Source organism: Coenobita brevimanus, chromosome 28 (assembly GCF_032717465.1).
Source record: "Coenobita brevimanus isolate Jiangsu-jjx chromosome 28, ASM3271746v2, whole genome shotgun sequence".
In the NCBI taxonomy this organism is placed as follows: Eukaryota; Metazoa; Arthropoda; class Malacostraca; order Decapoda; family Coenobitidae; genus Coenobita; species Coenobita brevimanus.
The window spans coordinates 18,204,878-18,225,647 of NC_136981.1; the positions used below are offsets into that span (position 1 = coordinate 18,204,878).

Here is a 20,770-nt window from a genome sequence, read left to right on the forward strand (position 1 = left end):
TAGTAGGTCGGTTCCTGGGAGGATACAATTAGTGTGAATCAAATATCTGAACCTTTCTTCACAGGGCACTGTTGTCGGGGCCTACCAAGAGAGCTGCCACTACAATAAGAAGTACTTTGAGAGGCCCCATGAATTTTATCCTGAGCACTTCCTTGATGCCCAGGGCAAGTTCATTTCAAAGAAGGAAGGATTCTTACCCTTCTCCATAGGTAAGAGACAATTCAGTGGGTCTAATACTTATCTCACAATACTCAGTAACATGAATACACCGACACAGTTCTACATCCTTTCTGTACCATTCTTCATAGCTAGCATCATATCTTAGCATTAACCTTTTCACACACGATGTCTCAATGTGTCACGATCCTTGCCATCTGAAGAGAAACCGATGACGCAACATGATCCAAATTCCCTATAAATGATCGTAGGTACTTTTCCTGTGGATGAATTTGCATATAATTTTGGTGAGTCAAGGGTGAGGATGGCCAGGTCTAAGGAAAATTTATGGCAACACGTGCGAGCTTATCGCAGGGGCAAGCGACCTATTTTTAGCTCAGTGTCCTACCAGCAGTCAGCCTAGTAGGGTGTCTGAGCGTGCGGCCAGCTGTCTTATTCCACGCTTTCTATCAGTGCACCATCCATACCTTACGTGTATTACAGTGATAGTGTGTTATACATAGTGCAGTGTGCTTGAGAAGAAGGTTTATAAGCGTTCCTTATATATTTTCAGAGTAATCCAAATTTGAAATATCATATCCGATTTTTACCATTCCACTCCTACTACACTAAAACTACAATATCATGCAAGGGCTTATTAGAGAAGGAGTACATAAAATACTTGTGTAGTGGGAGTGAAAGTGAAGAAAGCAGTGAGAGTGAATCTGATAGTGAATCTGGTGAGGATGAAAGAGTGAGGAGGAGGAAAGGGAGAGCAAAATCTGCCCGCAAAGGAAGAGATAAACACAAAGCTGCAGTCAAGGCCGTGGCGATTAGCACTACAGTCAGTAGTAGCACAATCACTACCATTACATCTTTCACCATTGCCACCACTGGTGTAACTACTGCTGTCACCACTGCCACTACTCCTGTAACCACTGCCATCACTCCTATGACAACTGACACCACTGCTATCACTGCCACCACTCCTACCACCACTGGTATAACCCTACCACTACTGGTGTCATGTCTGCCTCCACTGGAACCACCCTGACCGTGGAGACTGAGCTGTATTATCGCCACCTCTCTTCCACCCCCGCACAGCAAAGACTGACCTCATTACCCCCACAGTCACCCTACACTGTCACAACACTCCAATCTGCCCGCATCTCACCACCCACCCAAGATATTTCCGTATCATCTTCCCTTGCAAAATCAGCAGTCACTGTGCTCTTCAGATTTCATTCCTCCTGAATATAAGTCAGCAGCAGCAACAGCAGGAGCAGCACCACAACCATCTCCTCCACAACCATCTTCACAACAACCATCACCACAGTCATCACCACCACAACCATCTTTATCACAACCATCACCACAACCATCTCCATCACCACAATCACCTGAACCTTCATCCACCCAGCCATTATCAGTACAATCATCATCACCATCTCCCTCCCCACCACAAAGATGAGGGCAGCATGAGCGTAGGTGAGGTAGTGCTGGGTGTCCAAGAGGTACTTGTCTGTCTTGGGCTCGAGTGTGCCACACACATACACAGCCAAGTATTTCCCCAGGTGAATACCATCAGAAGGAAGCCTGGAGTTCTGGGTCATTCACACCCAGTGCTGGCCCCTTCACTGAAACCCCAGGTTTGAGAGTGGCAGCACCAGCAACACCACTCCAATACTTCCAACTTTTTTTTACCAGGGAGTTGTTGCTTTACCTGACGGTCAAAACCAACAACTAAACCAGGTTCCCGGGGATGGCACCAGATGTCTGGTACCTCTGCAACGAAGAGAATGGCCCGGTTCCTTGGGTTATACTTTCTTATGGGGGGTTGTGAACTGCCAACCATAAGACACTATTGGTGGTCCACAGAGGTTCATGATTACCCCATATTTCGGCTGGCTATGAGTGGAAAGCACTTCAGGGCCATCCTGAAGTACTTTAATGCTTTCAATAGTCTCGTCATACCCATGGGCAATCTAGACTGGCTAATAAGGATTCACACAGTGATGCCGTATCTCCTTCAGAGGTTCAAGGAGGTTTACATCCCAGCTAAACATCTTAGCCTGGATGAGGGATCTCTGGGTTGGAAGGGGCGGCTCTTCTTCCATGTATATAACCGAAAAGTAGGCCATCAAATTCTACGTCTTGGCTGAGGCAAGGAATGGTTACATTTGGAATTTCGAACTATACACGGGGGAGAAGTCTCTAGAAAACATAGTGTGGGGCCTCATTGAACCTTTGAAAGGCAAAGGATACAAGTTGTATATGGACACTCATTACAACTCTGTATCACTGTGCAGATGCCTTTTAACAGAGGGAGTGTATGTGTGTGGCACAGTACGACTGGCAAAGGGAACACCAAGGGAGCTGCAGGACATCAGGAGTGCTAGACGCCTTCTTGATGATAGACTGGATGCTAGGCACAAGGGCAATGTAATGGTGTTGCTGTGTAAGGACAAACGTATCGTAAGTACAGTGTCCACCTTCCACAGCGACACCACTGACCCTAAGCTGGTGCATGGGAAGGTAAAGGGTCCAGACGGGTTATTCCACCACATTCTCAAAACAGTGAACAAGCCCGTCATGGTGGAGGACTACAATAGGCACATGAACGGGAGGGATCATTTCGACCAGATGATCCAATACTATCCCACCCAAAGGAGGACGGTCATGTGGACCAAGAAAATGGCCTTCTGTTTTATCCACATGGCCCTATTTCTATGCCTACACCCTCTACAAGAAGAACACCAACAGGCCTATGACTCTCCTAGAATTTCAGGAGCATATATGCCACAAACTCCTGGCATTCTGGTGGGAGGAGTGGCCGGCATCGGGTCATGCCCTTCTCCATGCCCCTGACCTTCCCACGCGATGACGACCACCTGTACCTGCAGCAACCAATCCATCAACTGCAGCCTCTGCTCTGCCTGCAACAATCGCTCCACCTCCTGCAACCAATGCCCCACCTCCTGCAGTAGCTGGCACGTCAGGAGTAACTCGGCCAGTTACTGCCACGACCGGTCCACCTCTCGCAGTAGCTGGCACGTCAGGAGTAATTTAGCTAGCTCCTGCCACTGCACCTCCAGCAGGAGTACAGAGGCGAGGAGATGGAGGAGCACTGTCATCCAAGCACAGTCGATATGTGGATGACAGGACACGCTTGGATGCAACACTGCACCACGCCCTGGAGAGAATCCCCGACAAGAAAAGGCTGTGGTGTGTGCTGTGCTATTTGAACAAGAAGAGGAGGGACACCAGCTATATATGTCCTGTTTGTGAATCCCCGACAAGAAAAGGCTGTACTGTGTGCTGTGCTATTTGAACAAGAGGAGGAGGAACACCAGCTATATATGACCTGTTTGTGATGTGTCGCTCTGCACAGGACTGTGCTTTCATCAGTATCATACGGATGAAAGCATACAGCAGTAAATCACATTGCAAACACACACACACACACACACACACACACACACACACACACACACACACACACACACACACACACACACACACACACACACACAGGCTGTGATCATACCTGTCCTCCTCTCTGCAACTCCATCTCCTCTCAAGAAACACTACAACACTGCTAGAGGACGTAAGTAACCAGCTTATTTGTCTAGTTTTTATACTATTGTATTGTAAAGTATAAATTGTGTGTTTACTATATATTTCTCATAGGGAAAATGTAGTGCATTTCATTGCTATTCTCTCAGCCATTTACTCATAAAGTATAGGTCACACCAAAAATCTGAAGAAAGCATGATCAAACTGATGATTTCTTATGCATATTTTGTAAAGCAAAGTAACCTATGTGTGCAAATAATTATTTGGGGAAGAGTTACGAAAGACGAAGATTCTCAGCCTACGGGCCGGAGCGTAGGTGCTGTCACAGCGCGCAACCCATCGTAACTTTTCAAAATTCATTTTCTCAATAACAATAAGGGTAATAACACTGTGAATTATATCATGGGCTTCCTTAACCTTTGGGCTACAAAATTGGATAGAATTTACATATATGTTTGTTACAGTGTGACTAATAACATACGAAATAATAAACAAATCAGAGGAACACATTAAGGTGGGTTGGCCATGTGGAGAGGATGGAGAGTGAGAGACTGACGAGGGGAGTGTGTGTGAGTGAGGTGGAAGGGGGAGAGGGAGGGGGAGGCCAAGGATGAGATGGAGGGATGGAGTGGAGAGGTATATGAGGGAGGGGGATGTTAGCTGTGAGCAGGGCAGTTGTGGCCACCCCTTACGGGATTAAGGTGTCTGGCAATAGATAGATAGATAGATAGATAAATAGACTTTTTAGGCGATTTTCGTCATTTTTTTCAGTTTACTCGAAAACTATTGGACCTATCAACTGAAAACCAGACTCATTTGAAAGCTCATGAAATTCTCCATTGAGACATGTCTTTGCAACTGAGCGTCACGGGAAAAATTTTTAATAGTAATGTTGGAAAGGTATGAGAAGCTAGTTTGCACCTAAATAAGGTTTATTATTCCATCATTTCTGTACATTTATTCACCTGAACCCCCTGGGGGTAGAGGAGTTTTTCAAGAATACTCCCCCAGTATCCCTGCTTGTCGTACAAGGCAACTAAAAGGGTTGGTGGAGGGCTAGTGCCCCTCCCCGGAAAACAACTAACTAAAAAGAGGAACAAGAAGCCTCTGAAAAGGACTGACCAAAAGATGACGACCAAGGACCGGACAAAGGACATGGTAATCGCAACATGGAATGAAAGAGGTGCGAATGATGAGGTGAAAGAGAGATTGTCCAGGTGCTTGAGGGTGCGAAAGTTGATGTATGTGGAGTAACTGAAACTAAATGGAGAGGTGAGAGTGTGAGAGAATGAGAGTATGGATGGGGTATATGTGCAAGAGTAGGTGAGAATGGGAGGGCAAAAGAAGAAGTGTGTATAGTTGTGAGTAAAACATGGAAGAAGAGCATAAGAGAGTATGGATCAGTTGAGTCAAGGATTGTGTGGGTAAGATTGAAAGTTGGAATACAAATGTGGGCAATTGTGTGCATCTATGCGCCAATGCAAGATCGTGCAAGCAGAGTGAGAGAAGAGTTCTGGACAAATGTGGAAGTGTGCATGGAAAAGTTTGGAAGGAATGAGAGAGTGTTTTTGATCGGTGATATGAATGGTAAAGTATGGACTGTGAAGGTGGATGGAATAGTTGGTGAGTGGGGTCTGCCTGCTGAGATAGATGAGAATGGCAGTGCATTAGTGGACATTTGTGCTGGGAGGGGGTTGGTGATAGCCAATACCCCCTTCAGGCGTAAAATGATCCACAGGTATACATGGCGAGTGATGATAAGGGTGGGTGGTGAACTGAATGAAAGGAAGGCAATGATTGATTATGTGTGTGTGGATGAAAGGATGCGAAGATGTGTAATGGATGCAAGAGCTTATAGTGGTTGGGGGAGTGGACTTTCTGACCATTACTTGGTGGTGGCCAGAATCAATATCCAAATAAGATGGAGAAATAGAAGAAGGGAAGGACAGGAAGAAAGAGTATTTGCAAGGAGAGTGGTAAGGTTACAAGAGGATGAGAAAAAAGCAGAATATAAGAGAGAAGTGGAGGAACGATTGGGCAAATACGAATTGGAGGAGATGGGGGACATGGAAGGTGTGTGCAAGATATTCACAGAAGAAGTATGTGCAGCATGTGATGTGGTGTGTGGGATGAAGAGAAGATGGAGGGGGATGCAAGGAACAGCGTGGTGGACTGAAGAGGTGAGACAGGCTGTGGCACAAAAGAAGAAAGCATGCAATGAATGGATGAGAAATAGGGGCGTGGAAGAAGTTGAGAGGCGGAAGAGAGAGTTATATGTAGAAAGTAAGAGAGAGGTGAAAAGATTAGTAAGAGAGAGTAAGAAAAGAGTGGATGAGGAATTTGGAAGGAATTTGATTGTAAAGTGGAGGGACTGTAAGAAAATGTTCTGGAAAGAGGTGAAGAGAGTAAGACAGGGTGGAAGTGAAGTTAGCAGGGGAGTGAAAGATATAAATGGTAGATTACTAGTGGAGAAGGGAGAAAAAGTGAGCAGATGGAGAGAACACTTTAAGGAATATTTGAACATAGAGGATGGGAGTAGTGTGAGTATAAGTGGCTGGGGAATGGCTGGGAGAAGGAGGGAGGTGAGAAGACAGGAAGAAATCAGTAGGATAGAAGCTGAGGAAGCAATGAAGAAAGTTAAATTGGGGAAAGCCCCAGGAATTGATGAAGTGTGTGATGAAATGCTGAAGCATGGGGGCGAGATAGTAGTAGAATGGATGTGGAAGATGTGTAGATTGGCCTGGGAGGAAGGTAGAGTCCCAGAGGATTGGAAGTCAGGTATAAATATGCCCTTGTACAAAGGAAAAGGGGAAAAAGAAGTGTGTGGTAATCATAGGGGCATTTGTCTTCTTAGTACAATAGGAAAAGTGTATGGGTACATTGGAATATTTTGCATTTGCCAGTCACAACGACGTACTAGTACTTTGCGCAATTGCAAGGTTCATAATTTGCACAATTTTCAATTTTCGCGCATGATTTTTCTTATATATACACGGGACACCTTCCTCTATTCCTCTATAAAATGCCAAACAGGGACAATGCCTTATACCGCATAATCTCCCCCTCCCGCATGCCATTGTCTCGGCAATTCACCTGTTACCAGTGACCTGGCTAATAAAGACATTCAGGGCCAGTCGATGACAGTGATTTCGCGAGATTCCCCAATCGATGACAGTGTGGAGGACAAAGTTTACATAGCATTAGAGGAAGAAACAGTCAGAAATGATGATCAGGTAATGTGGCAAAAAATGGTCAGTTATGGTGATGAGTTAGTGAGTGAAACAATGCTTATAATGCCTATATTACTGTTTGAAAACCATTATACTCTCGTACTACATATAAATTCGTGCCAAGTAAATAAATAAATACCAAACTCTTTTGCTTTTGTCTGTCAACTTGTACCTTTCCTTCTTGCTGGAAGTTTGCTCTCATTCAGCCAGTCCCAAAGAAGGGTGACCACTCCCAACCCTCCAACTATCGTCCAGTTGCTTTAACGTCCTGTATTTCAAAAGTTTTCGAGTCAATTCTTAATAGAAAAATTTTAAGGCATCTTTCCTATCACAACCTTCTTTCCGATCGTCAGTATGGGTTCCGTCAGGGACGCTCCACTGGCGATCTTCTCACCTACCTTTCAGACTCCTGGTCATCCTCCTTTCGGGACTTTGGCGAAAGCTTTGCCATTGCACTTGACATCTCAAAGGCTTTCGATCGAGTCTGGCATAAATCTTTAATTTCCAAACTGCCCTCCTACGGTTTCTATCCTTCTATCTGTGCCTTCATCGCTAGCTTCCTTTCTGGTCGTTCTATAGCCGCTGTTGTAGACGGCCATCGTTCTTCTCCTAGATCTATCAACAGTGGTGTTCCTCAGGGCTCTGTCCTATCACCAACTCTCTTCCTTTTATTCATCAATGATCTTCTAAGCTGTACATCTAACCCTATCCACTCATACGCTGATGACTCCACCCTTCACCTTTCCATTCGGTTCCCGCAACGCCCATCTCAACAGTTACTTCAAGAAACAAGGGATGAGGCTATGGCACACCTAATGTCTGACTTGGCTCATATCTCTGACTGGGGTAAAAATAATATGGTTGTCTTTAATGCATCTAAGACTCAGTTCTTACACCTATCAACCCGACAAAATCTTCCACAGGTATACCCACTAATGTTTAATAATATTCAGCTTAATCCTGCATCATCCTTGAACATGCTTGGGGTTTCATTTACTCAGGACTTATCTTGGAAAGATCATATTACATCTCTTGTAAAATCTGCTTCCAAGAGATTGGGTGTGCTAAGCCGACTCCTCTCTTTCTTTACCCCTGCACAATTGTTGACTCTATACAGGGGTTTTATCCGCCCCTTTGTGGAGTACAACTCTTATGTATGGGGAGGCTCCCCACATACAGCTCTTCTCAATAGGGTGGAGTCAAAGGCTTTTCGTCTCATTAACTCTCCTCCTCTTACTGACTCCCTTCAACCTCTGTCTCTTCGCCGCACTGTTGCATCTTTATCTCTTTTCTGTCGCTACTTTAATGGTCACTGCTCCTCTGAACTGTCTGCTTGCATTCCTCCACCTCTACGATGGGCGCGTAGCACCCGTCTGGCAGCAAACTCTCATCCCTTTTATGTCCAACTCTCTAATGCAAGAGTTAACCGTTACTCCCAGTCTTTCATTTATGCAACAGGTCAGCTCTGGAACTGTCTCCCTATGTCTGTATTTCCTGCTGCCTATGATCTCCAGTCTTTCAAACGTAGTGTGTCCAGGCATCTCAAAATGATCGGATCTTGAATTTGGCTCTCTATTGTATTTTGTTTTTCTCTTGGAGGGAACTGTTACTGTGGGCTCATGGCCTTTGATTCATTCTTCCTCGCATAAAAAAAATAAATAAATAAAATTATGAGTGGTGTGAAATACTTACCCTCCCATAGAAGTCGTTTTCTTTGGTGCCAGCCTGCTAGAAAATCCAGTGAGGTAAGGAGGTACTGCTACCTGGACCGAGTATTTTAAACCTCAGGTGAGCTATTTCTCTATGAATTTTCGAAGTTTCTCACCAAAAGCGGAGTTTTTGGCAAAAAAAAAAAAATCGAAAATACCTCGCGATTGGGGGGTGTCAGAGGTTCGAAATAGCTCGGGACGTGACGGGTTAAGAATATATGGAGTAGACGGGAAGTTGTTGAATGCTGTGAAGAGTATGTATGATGGTGCTAAGGCTGCGGTGCATGTGGATGGTGAACTGAGTGAATTTTGCTCTTTGAAGGTTGTGTTGAAACAGGGATGTGTCATGTCTCCATGGTTGTTCAATCTGTGCATGGATTGGGTAATAAAAGAGGTACAAGGTAGGGTAGTGGATGATGGAATGGCCCTGGTGAGAGAGGGTAGTGTTTGGAAACTCCCTGTACTGTTGTTTGCAGATGATACTGTGTTGTTGAGTGAAGATGAAGGGGAGTTGCAAGGCTTGGTGGGTGAGTATGGGAGAGTGTGTAAGAAACGGAATCTAAAGGGAATGTAGGGAAGAGTAAAGTGATGGTCTTTGAGAGAGGTGAAGTCAGTGAATGTACAGCGAGGTTGGATGGTGAGGAATTGGAAAATGTGAGTACATTTAAGTACTTGAGCGGTGATTTCGCGAGAATTAAAAGTCAACCGAAGTTGACTTCGGTTGACTTTTTACGTCATAATGTTGACATCGGCGCCATTTTCTTGTCCAGGCGAGGACAAAATCCAACATTGTGACGTCATCAAATTCCAACCGGGACCCTTCAAGTTGACTTTGACTCAACAATGGTTGGGAGCAGTGTTGACTCCTTCCAACCTGCTGCTGTTGGATCGCAAACTTAAACACAGCTCAGCTGATTCTCGGTCCTTCTTCACATTCTTCCCACTTTTCCACATATTTAACCATGGCTAAGTAAATAAGAATTATATGGTGGTTATTATTTAGTTAAATGTGCAAATATCTTCACAAAATTACTCAAAATAATTGTAGTGAAACCAGACAAGTTCGAAGAATTACAGGCTAAACATTTCGATGATAGTGTCAGCTTGTAAATGTAGTGTGGCTGGTGTTACGATGACAAAAACGTTTGTATTGTCATTACATATAATGAGTAGTAAATATTGAGTCATGCAGTTCCTTATATGCTTTCCATATACAGGTAGACATTCTTTATTAATCATTTATGTCGCCATATTAGTTGCTGTTGGTGAGCAAGCGGGAGGAGGGAGCGTGATCAGCTGATAGTTTGTTGTATAGGCGATCACACGCCGAAGATCAACCCAGCCGAGTTGGTCAGTCAGCCAGAATATTTGACTTATTTCTCGCGAAATCACGGCTTTGGGTAGTGTGATGAGTAAGGATGGAGGTTTGGAGGGTGAAGTGCTTGAAAGGGTACAGCAGGGAAGAAAGGTTGCTGGTTCCTTGAAAGCAGTGATAAGAAACAGGGAAGTGAGCATGGAAGTGAAAAAGTTAGTACATGACAGTATTGTGATACCAACTCTAATGTATCGAAGGGAAGCTTGGACGTTGCTGGAAGAACACAAGTCAAGAGAGCAGTGGAAATGAGTTATTTAAGAGGAGCCTGTGGAGTCACATGGAGAACCAGGCTGACAAATGAGGATATAAAGGAGCATTGTGGTGTGGATGTGGATGTGATAGGAAGCGTTAGGAGGAATACACTGAGGTGGTTTGGCCATGTGGAGAGGATGGAGGGTGAGAGACTGACGAAGAGAGTCTATGTGAGTGAGGTGGCAGGGGGTAGAGGGAGGATGAGGCCGAGGATAAGATGGAAGGATGGGGTGGAGAGGTATATGATAGAGGGGGATGTGAGTTGGGAGCAGGGCAGTGAAATGGCAGGGGACAGGGCGACGTGGAGGCGATTTGTTTGTGGCCACCCCACACGGGATTGAGGCATCTGGCATTAGATAGATAGATAGATAGATTATTCATCTGTTTTATGTTTTTTTTTTTTTTTCTTATTTGCTTGTCTGATAGTATAAACATCAGCGAAGATAATGGGATGCGATTTATAACAATATATGCACTTTCCAAGGGTAAAGTTGGCCATATTTTTTTTTTCCTTTGCGTGCGAGCTGAGGCAGCCTGGGCTGGGTTTTGGTTCTGTGCAGAGAGCCAAAGCTTATTGAAAACTTATTGTGCGTGAGAGAGTTAATCTGTTGCTATAACTCAATATTCAGGATGGAATGATGACAATTTTATGCCAAGTTAGAGAAAAAGGGATATAGTAATTATACATGGTGGCCCATATCTTACACTTCTAATTTGCTCCGCTAGATAATTTATTGTGTGTTGCGGAGCCGACTTAGTGTTATAAACGATCTATCCTGCTCCATGTAATAATTTTATTTCTCTCACTCTCACACCCACGGCCAGACCTGGAGACTGAACCATCACCACAAGATTATGTGATGTTCTACTAGTGCTTTATTTAAGAATCACATTATCCACCCTGTATTGCATGTAATACCTACAACATTACCTCATATTTATTTATTTCTTCTAGTATGGGCACAGTATACATAATCAACATATAAGAAGCATGTTGTCTAAGAACAATTCTTAAGCATCTTCCTTACTGATTTATTATGCATATTATATTTAAAAAATTCTTTTCTACAGTATGTTAATTCTGCTTAAGATGATTTTTGACCAGATGAGAAACTTTTCTATTTTATGCATCATTCTCTCTCTCTCTCTCTCTCTCTCTCTCTCTCTCTCTCTCTCTCTCTCTCTCTCTCTTTCTTACAATAGACTTTTCGAACTGGAAGGGCTAGACAAGGCTTCCATTAATCGCTTTGCTACTTAAGGCCTTTGTAAACTGCACATAATCACTTGATAGTAACAAGAACTAAACTAATTGAAAACAAGAAAGAACACTCCATAGCAACACCTCCGCCCTCCACCTGGTCTGCGGTCGGAACACCTGACTTATGACATGTGACTTCGAACTTTGACACATTACCCTCAAAATCCAGTTACTTCATTCTCACCTAACCCTCGACCCTTCCACCAACAAAAAAGATAAAAACTGACTGAATTTGCTTTACAGTGACCTAAAACTATGACCTTTCCCTTTGATCTTGATCTTTGACTAACCTTTCTCAAATTTCATTTTATCTGCGATTTCGGTAGAGAGGTGGTCGCCAGTCCTATCGGACTCAGGTTCAAATCTCGGCTGGGGGAGGGAACAGTTTAACCTCTACACTGCGGGCATGTTTACTAATGTTTTGCGTGTGCCGCAGGGTTATTTGGGCTCCGACAGACTCTCAAAAAAAATTTGCCAAAAATCAGTTATTAGCCCTAGAATATTAAAATTATATATGCTTATGGCACATACCTTCAGCTTTCTCCTGGAATGTTTGTTGAGCCTTCATCCATTACCGTAGGACTTGTGGAGACCTCTGAAGTTGGGCCACTTTACACTTCCCGACAACCCGTAATATGATTAACACAGCCAGATATTAACACTATAAACACTACTCTATGATTTTCAAGTAGTTTGGGATCCATACTCCAAAAAAAAAAACCACTGTGAAAGCAATGAAACTTATGAGCCCGTCTGACCGTCACACTTGCGCTAGTTCGCTCTTGGTACTCCGTCATTTATTTTTCATAAAACCCCTCACACTTTATATTTCTATTACTATATAACACTTATATATATCTACAGTCTTTATCCATAAGTTTCCTTCAGTAGTATTAGTTTATTGTCACTATAGGGATTCAATTTCTTTCAGTAAAATACGTAGCATTCACTTTATCGTCCTGTATACTAGCATTGAGAGTGAATGTCACTTTCACCTTCACTCTCATAACTCATAGTATTCAGACATGCTAGAGTGAAACTTTCACTTTCATTACTCCTAGGGTATATACTCGTATTCTTATAATACTACTCATTTACATTTCTATTTACGTTCTCTATCTTATTTACGTTATTTACATTTCTATTTTATTTACACTGTGTTATGCACTGTCGCTTGAAGTAACTTATAAAACTATTTTCCACTTTTCACGTATATTTACATTCATTACTTTCACTTGCTGTTTACACATTATTTACACATTATTTACAATTCCACTTGCACTGTTTTACTCAATAGAAAGATCGTAGTCACTCTTTTATCAATTGTCAGCCGTTTACCTCTTTCCACACGAGGTTTAGTAGAGAGTAAAGGTCACAGGGCCCTTTGCATGGGGGTGAAAAGGCCCTGAAGTCAGCAAGAGGAAACAGACGTACCTCCACTTCGGAAGATGAGAGTGAACTGATAAGGGAGGGCCGGGGTGGAGGCCTACCTAGGGATATTCAGTACTACCAACGTTAGCTCTTGAAACAGATATGTATAGCACTAAAATGATTGGCAGGAATTTTAGACAATACATTATAAATTAGGTAGTTCCAGGTGAATGTAAATATCACTTAGGCTTCTCCCTTCCCTCCTTATATGTATATTTATAACGAAAATAGATTATATGGCATATTTCAAGGGGAAATAAACAGCGAAAATTAGCGAACGAGTGCACGTGAGGTGTTGTCAGGTGATTATTAGCCAATTCCAGGTGTATGGCACTCTCACTTACCTTATTTCTTTCTTGTATATATTATTTGGTATAAGAATAGGGCATAAGGCTTATTTCAATGGATGAAATCAGTGAAAAATTCCAGGGAAGATTTACTTAGCGGAGCACGGCCAGGCAGGCGAGAGGATAGGGTAATGGAGGGGGTGTAGGGAGGGGATCAAGAACGGGGAGAAATGGCTAAATTGTCAACAATGGATGGGAGTACAGATGAGATTAGGAGTGCTGACTAGTGTTGGACATTGGCAGTACTGATAGATGATACAAGCCCCCACTTGGAAGCCCGGGTGAATTCAAAATAACACAGAATCACAAAAGCGACGCCCCGCGATATGATCCCTTGCTCCCAAGCGTCACGAAAGTGACGCCCCGCGGTTAAGGGGTTAAGGACTTGAATTTCTTAAAATCAGACTTTACTGATCTACAAGAAGACCCGCCTACATGTCGTAAAAATACCACCGGTAATACTAATACACCAGTCCTGTGCGAGACAGCCCTAGTATTTATCCAATATGGACGGTGGGATGTAGAGGTGTATGGTATGTGGGAGGACTACTGGGCCTTGAGAGCAGGTTGTGAAGCCTATGCCCAGAGTTGGACACATAAAAAAATGGAAGCTTCTTGTACATCACAAACTGTTTAAAAGTTAACTTTGCAATATGACCTTGACTTTCATCTATTGCTCTCACAAAGAACACGTCAAGCTCTTGGGTGATCCTTATCTCATTCACTAAGTTTAACTCAAGTCAGGTCAAAACTGGTTAATTTATTTTGTTCACACACAGACATACAGTTTGGAATTAGACCTTGCCTCGTGAATTTGACCTTTAGCTGACTGTTCTCAAAACCGAATCCCTTTGATTTTATCTGACCTTCACCCTTCCATCTATTCAGCTTCAGATCAGATAAAAACTGCTTGAGTTATCTTTGCCCACTCACTTGCAAGTTCGACCTTTCCCTGTTACCTTGTCCTTTGACTGTTTTCTAAATCAAATGCCCAATATCTTGCTTTACATTAACTCTTCCACACATTTTGCCCCAAATCTGATAAAAACTACTATAGTTGACCATCCCTTGTGACCTTGACCTTTGTCTCATTGTTCGGAAAAAAAAAAAAATTACTCCAAGACTGATGCTTAACCCTTCAGCTAAGTTTTGATTAAAGTAAGATGAAAACTGTTTCATATATTTTATTAAAACAGACACACATACACACACACACACACACACACACACACACACACACACACACACACACACACACACACACACACGCACGCTTCACGAGTGCGGGTTTAATGACGTCCTCGGGCTGACTGAGTTAATACTGTACGTGAGTGAGATCCACAGTGACATTTTAGGGGAGGCGTCTAGTAGCCAAAGGTTTTATGAAGGCTATATTTAACTGACCCAAATTAAAACGAACAGATTTCCCTGTAACTTCCTTGACCCACCAGTAGAGACAACAGTTACCACAAATATATATTCCATACTTATCATTAAAAAGGAATGATTAAGGGAGGAAGAGAAGGATATCGGGGAGCAGAGAACATCTTCACACACACAGTTCCAGACCCACGTTGAGACCAAGATGGCTGGTTGTGTTGCCCAAAAGAAAATTTAATCTTAAAACCTGCTAGGTGAACAGCTGATTTTTTTGCACTACCTGGACTTCAAAAGGGCATTATACAGAGAAAACAAATGTAAGATTTTTTGCATTACATTTTCATGAAAAGTGCAAAATCTTGCGACAAAAGTGCCCAATTAGCAACACGGATGGGTAGTAAGCCTGCTACCTCTCATGTCAGATCACTTGCTAAAACCGCCTCAAAGAAACTTGGATTATTGTACAGAGTCCGTAACTTCTTCGCCGATGAGCAGTTAGCTATAATTTATAAGAGTCATGTGCGCTCTCAGCTTGAACATTGCTCACCCTTGTGGAATGGTTGTGGAGAGGTTGCATTAAGACAACTAGACAAAATTCAGAATAAAGCTGTTAGAATCATTAACAACCCTGCCATTACATATAAACTACCTCCCCTGCAAATAAGAAGGAATGTTGCCTCCCTTGCATTATTTTACAGATATTTTTTTGGCAAATGCTCAGACGAAGTTGCGTCCATGGTGCCACCTATCCATGCCTTCCCTCGTGCTACACGGGCATCTGGTAGCGCTCATGACTGGAATGTCACTCAACCATATTGCAGAACTTCTGCCTATCAGAATTCTTTCATTCCCCGAACTGCATCTCTCTGGAACTCACTTCCCCAGAGTTGTTTTCCTCCAGATTTCAACCCACAACTGTTCAAGTCTAATTGTTAAAGATATTTTATGAACAGAGGACACCAGTAATCTGGTGTATGGATTATTTTTATTTTTTACCCATTTGTTTTTCCTTCCTCCGTTCTGTTATTTATAAAAAAAAAAAAAAACTGCTAGGCCAGGCTGCCAGTGATCTCCAAGCATAAAAATTATTTGCACTTTCTGTTTTAGTTGTATTTTCATAGTGACGTGTATAATATATGATTGATATTTCTGGTTACCCTATATACGAGGTTCATATGACAAATCTAGTTTCATTACAGTAAAAGCTGCAATGACGGTGCCCGGATCCAGCCTGGCTGACAAGTGCATGATACATAGAGAGGGTCTAAAAGAAATGGTCTAAATATATCTCCTAAGGAAAACTAGACGAAGGAATCTCGGGGATCATCAAGGGGGGATCTTCGGAAGGCACATGTATATCCCATAGGTTCTAGGAGGACTGCAAAGGGCTTATTACAGATCAGTTCCTCAGTAACGCTGTAAATAAAGAACTCAGTGACATTGGCTCCTCTAGACCGGCTGTCTAAGTGGGATCGGTAAATATAAAAGTCGGCACCATATCGTAATCGTCATCATCCAAACGTCTGCGTCACCAACGAGTTCATTGATCTATGCATCCATATCTTTTATATTATTTTATCCGGTCGTAGTCAGTATCTGGCTGAAGGTCTAGCCAAGATCGAGTTGTATTTATGTACTGTTGGTATTCTACATTCATGCTTCCACCCATTTAATATATTTACATACTACATTCATACGTTTAATATATTTACAGGCCGGCGTCAATGTCTGGGTGAAAGTCTAGCCAAGATGGAATTGTACCTATTCACTGCTGCAATACTGCACAGGTTCACCATCACCCCTCGACCAGGCGTTACCCTCATTACCGAAACAGACAAGACACAGGCGCTTCTCAACTCCACTCTGCCATTCTCCGTCATCTTCACCAAGAGACCAACTACATAAGCTGTTGAATCTAGTGACATCTACGGTACAATGGTTCGCCATTAACCTTCCACGCAACATTATCCTCACTACAAAAACAGGCATGAGAAAACTTTTAATCTGCTTCACTCTGTCACTCTCGTTTATCTTGAACATGACATCAGCTTTGTGGGCATTTTAATTTGGCTTCACTTACAAGTCGCAGTAGCGCCATCAACTCTCCACCAGCTATTATTTTCATCACCGACACAGGCCAGACAAAACCGCTGTTCAGCTTCACTCTGCCATTCTGCGTCACCTTCAGCAAGAGACAACCATATAGGCTACTGAAAGTTGTGACATCAGTACTATACTCTGTTCACTTTAACTTGGCGTAACATATTCGTCTTTTCATCATGAACACTGTTGCTGGAGAGGAACGCTTTCATTTGGTGGCACTGATACAACTGGGCTGTGGAGCTGCCTGGTTATGTAAACGTCCCTCAACTCCAACCCAGTCCCCCCAAAAGATGATAGTGGACCGCAGGATGGGAAGAACTTAAGCCTTCAGCCCAGTGGGTTTACATTTCAAATATACCACTACCACCACCACCACCAAGAACAACAACAACAACAACAACAACAACAACTACTACTACTACTACTACCACAACTACTACTACGACGACGTCGGGACTACTACTACAGCTACTATAATATTATTGAATGCTGGGTTGTAAAAATGGAATGACACTAGAATATGATGCTAGTTATGATTTTTTTTTTTTTTCTGTGAAAAGGATGAAGGGTCGGAGTATTGTGTTACTTTGGCTTTGGGCAACGGGATATAGGCAGCAAAAGGACGAAAATCTCCGTCTATACTTCATTTACCTTAACTCTAATGCTACAGCTTTACGTCCGCTTTATATCACTTCTTCCTGACTAGCATCATATTCTAGTGTTGATATATTACTACAAACGAGCAACATAGAGTTGCTCTTGAGCTTAATGCTGCCATTTTACATTATCTTAAATAATGACAGACCATTTAAATCCTTCAGTATGGTGCCATTCTGTCCTCCACAAGCAGGGTGTCCTCTCTCCAACCCACAATCTTTCTTATGTGCCTCTCCAAACTCTCCCTTCACGTCAACCTCGTTCTCCCCCTTTCCTAAGCGATTTATTATGCTTGTTACTCCTTGCCGTCCACCTCTGTGTTACTTAAATCGTCTCAGTATCACACCATAATCTGCATACATACCGTAAAAAATGGCATTAACTACCAAAATCCATAAATAAATCGTTAAGGATGAGGCGTTAGGGAGTTTTCGCAACCGACGATAATACTGGGTTTTGATGCTAAATCAGTGAGAGGGTTTTAACCACTGAAATCCATAAGTAGATCGCTAAGGGAGAGATGTTAGGGAGGTTTTTGAATTGAGGAGAATACGGTCCAGTTTCTCTCTCTCTCTCTCTCTCTCTCTCTCTCTCTCTCTCTCTCTCTCTCTCATATTAGTGCTTCTGTCAGGGGTATCATAATAAAAGTATTAGAGGTCCCTAATGTAAATAAATCTACATATACGCTTTTCACTTTAACTTGGCCATATTTCCGTCTTGAGTGCTCAGTTGTAATAATATATTAGGACTAGAATATGATGCTAGTCACGAAGCAAGAACTAGGAAGAGGCCGTGGCATTTCCTTTTCTGCCACTTACCCACGAGGAATAAGTTGCATGAGAACGAATATCCTGGCCAAGTTAAGGTGAAAGGACTATGATAAGGAGAAGATTCGAACAACAATGAGAATGGGGAAGTCAAACTCTGAGTTTTATGAATTTTTGCTGTCACTAGAGACATTAGTGAGTCATGCACCGTGTTAGAGCATGATCAAAAGTGTAGAGTTATTGGAAGTAAACACTGGCATACTGTAGTGAGTGTATTATTTACGTATACCGGTCATCACCATCATCATTATCTACTCTGCTCCTGTACATTCGTGATAGAATGATGCAGTAAGGCAATTTAATCCTCCTTGAGACATGAATCAGAAGAGAAAGAGAACTCCAGGTACAGTACAGGGTCACTTAAAACACAAGCGCTGGGCGGTTGGGTCACCATTGTTACAGATAATAAAAAAAAAAAATCTTGTAATCTAGTCTTTTTAAACTAATCATTGTATAAATGTTAGTGTATGTATTAGTGTAACGTATAATGACTCGCCCTGTATAGGTATAATTCTCTGCAACTATGTATAACCGTTAGGGGCCTACGTGAGAGAATGTATGTTATGTGATGCCATACTAGAGTTTTGCTGATGTGTGTTTATGGAGCTCGTTATAGAGGAGCTCGCCAGTAAGCTGCCTCACGTCATAACTAGACAACAAAAAGGGTGCATTTGCAATATTCTAGCCCACAACAAAGTCATCGCATACTCAGTGGAAATTGGGCACAACCTTTTGACTTTTAATCTGTCAATTTCCCTGGAGCCAGTGTTCTCTTCATCTTCTATATTCATACGTAGAGTACGCAATCCTCTTTCCTCTCCTACTCCTCATCTCTTTTCTTCCACTTCTTCTCCTTCCTCCTCTCCTCCTCCTTTCTTCGTCTTCTCCTTCTGCTTTCTTCCTCTTCTGCTTTCTTCCTCTTCTGCTTTCTTCCTCTTCTCCTTCTCCTTTCTTCCTCATCTCCTTCTCCTTTCTTCCCCTTTTCCTTCTCATTTCTTCCTCCTCTCCTCCTCCTTTCTTTCTCTTCTGCTTCTCCTTTCTTCCTCTTCTCTCTCCCTTTTCTTCCATTTTTCTTTCTTCTTTCTTCCTCTTCTCCTTCTCCTTTCTTCCACTTCTCCTTTCATCCTCATTTCCTTCTCCTTCTTTTTCTTCTTTCTTCTTCCTCTCCTTCTCATTTCTTTTTCCTATTCGTCTTCTCTCTACCTCTTCTTCTTCTTCTCCTCTCTTTCTCCTCCTCTTTTCTTTCTACTTCACCTCTTTTCCTCCTTTCATCCTATGCTCTTTCTCCTCCTTCTAGTCCTCTTCTCTTCCTCGTTTAACATTGTTCCACTGCTATACACCAAAACCACAGATACCCATGATCATGTGAAGAGACCTGCTGACCAGTTGTGCTTCTTTATGAATTGATTTGCCTTGTCTGGCAGGTGTGTTTTTGCAGCACTGGTAAGAAAAAAAAAAATAGATGGGTTATCGAGATTGAGCCAGGATTCCAATAACTGGAATGGAGCGTGAGTGACTGTGTGGCCCATTTCACAAGGCAGGTTGTTGTTAGTTTTAACACTTTCATTTTATTACAAGTTTGTGGAGAGTGGCAGGTGGTGGCGATCATCATCTACTCATTTGATGTAGTGCAGCCAACTTCTGTCACCTCAACCATTCCTTTACCTTGTCTGCCCTCCTGTCTCTCTATTTCTCCCTTCATTCCTGCCACATTGTATTGTTTTTTGTTTTCATTTGAGGTGGCCCTACACTGAGCGAGAAGCCTAATGGTTTCCCCGTAACCCAGGAAACAATTTACAACGCTCGGTAGTAACCAGTTAACCAAATAGCGGAGTGACGTGGAGCCTACTACGTTGCCCTTCTTAAGTGGGTGGAGAGACACAAATGTTGCTTCCACACTGCACGGAGTTTTGCAGGGGCGTTTACTTGCTTGTGGTTGATGGATCTGCTCTGCCAGACAGACCGGAGTTATCTACAACAACAGCTAGTTTCTGAATCCAACCTCACCCCATCCTTAGATAGGAAGCGTCGGAAATATATATTTTTTCCTTTTATGTAAAGTCCGCTATATTTACAACCTTAAGATTTAGTTTGTATATAATTCTTGCAGTCTTCTGACAATGAGTTTAAGACAGAATTTTGAACTTGAAGGGTTTTGTGCTACCATCGTTAACCTTTGCACTTCCACCAGTCTCTTTTAAACTGACAAAATAATGTGATGTTAGCCATAATAATACCACCAATACTATACTTTGATGGGTGGGGTTGCCCACAATCCCTTCACTCGATGCACTGCCTCCTTCAGATCAATTTTCACTGACTGCCAAGTAAAGCAATTTCCTGTATACCAGGAAGCCAGTTACAAGGCTGGGTGGTAATCAGTGTCAGGAGTAACGGTACTACAAGTAGTGACGCGACATAAATGTGCTACTTTTATTACAGATGCTTTACCTTATTCTGACCAACATT

The 20,770-nt window shown here is 42.6% G+C and overlaps 1 protein-coding gene across 1 annotated transcript in view; it reads left to right on the plus strand.

Moving 5' to 3' along the window:
• LOC145394752 (cytochrome P450 2L1-like) overlaps window positions 1–16,619 on the plus strand; it is a 122,522-nt gene extending 105,903 nt beyond the window's left edge. The window contains exons 10-11 of the mRNA XM_080268533.1: window positions 65–209; window positions 16,429–16,619. Coding sequence (XP_080124659.1) covers window positions 65–209; window positions 16,429–16,619 — 336 coding nt within the window. The remainder of the gene's footprint in view (window positions 1–64; window positions 210–16,428) is intronic.
• The last annotated feature ends 4,151 nt before the right edge of the window (window positions 16,620–20,770 follow it).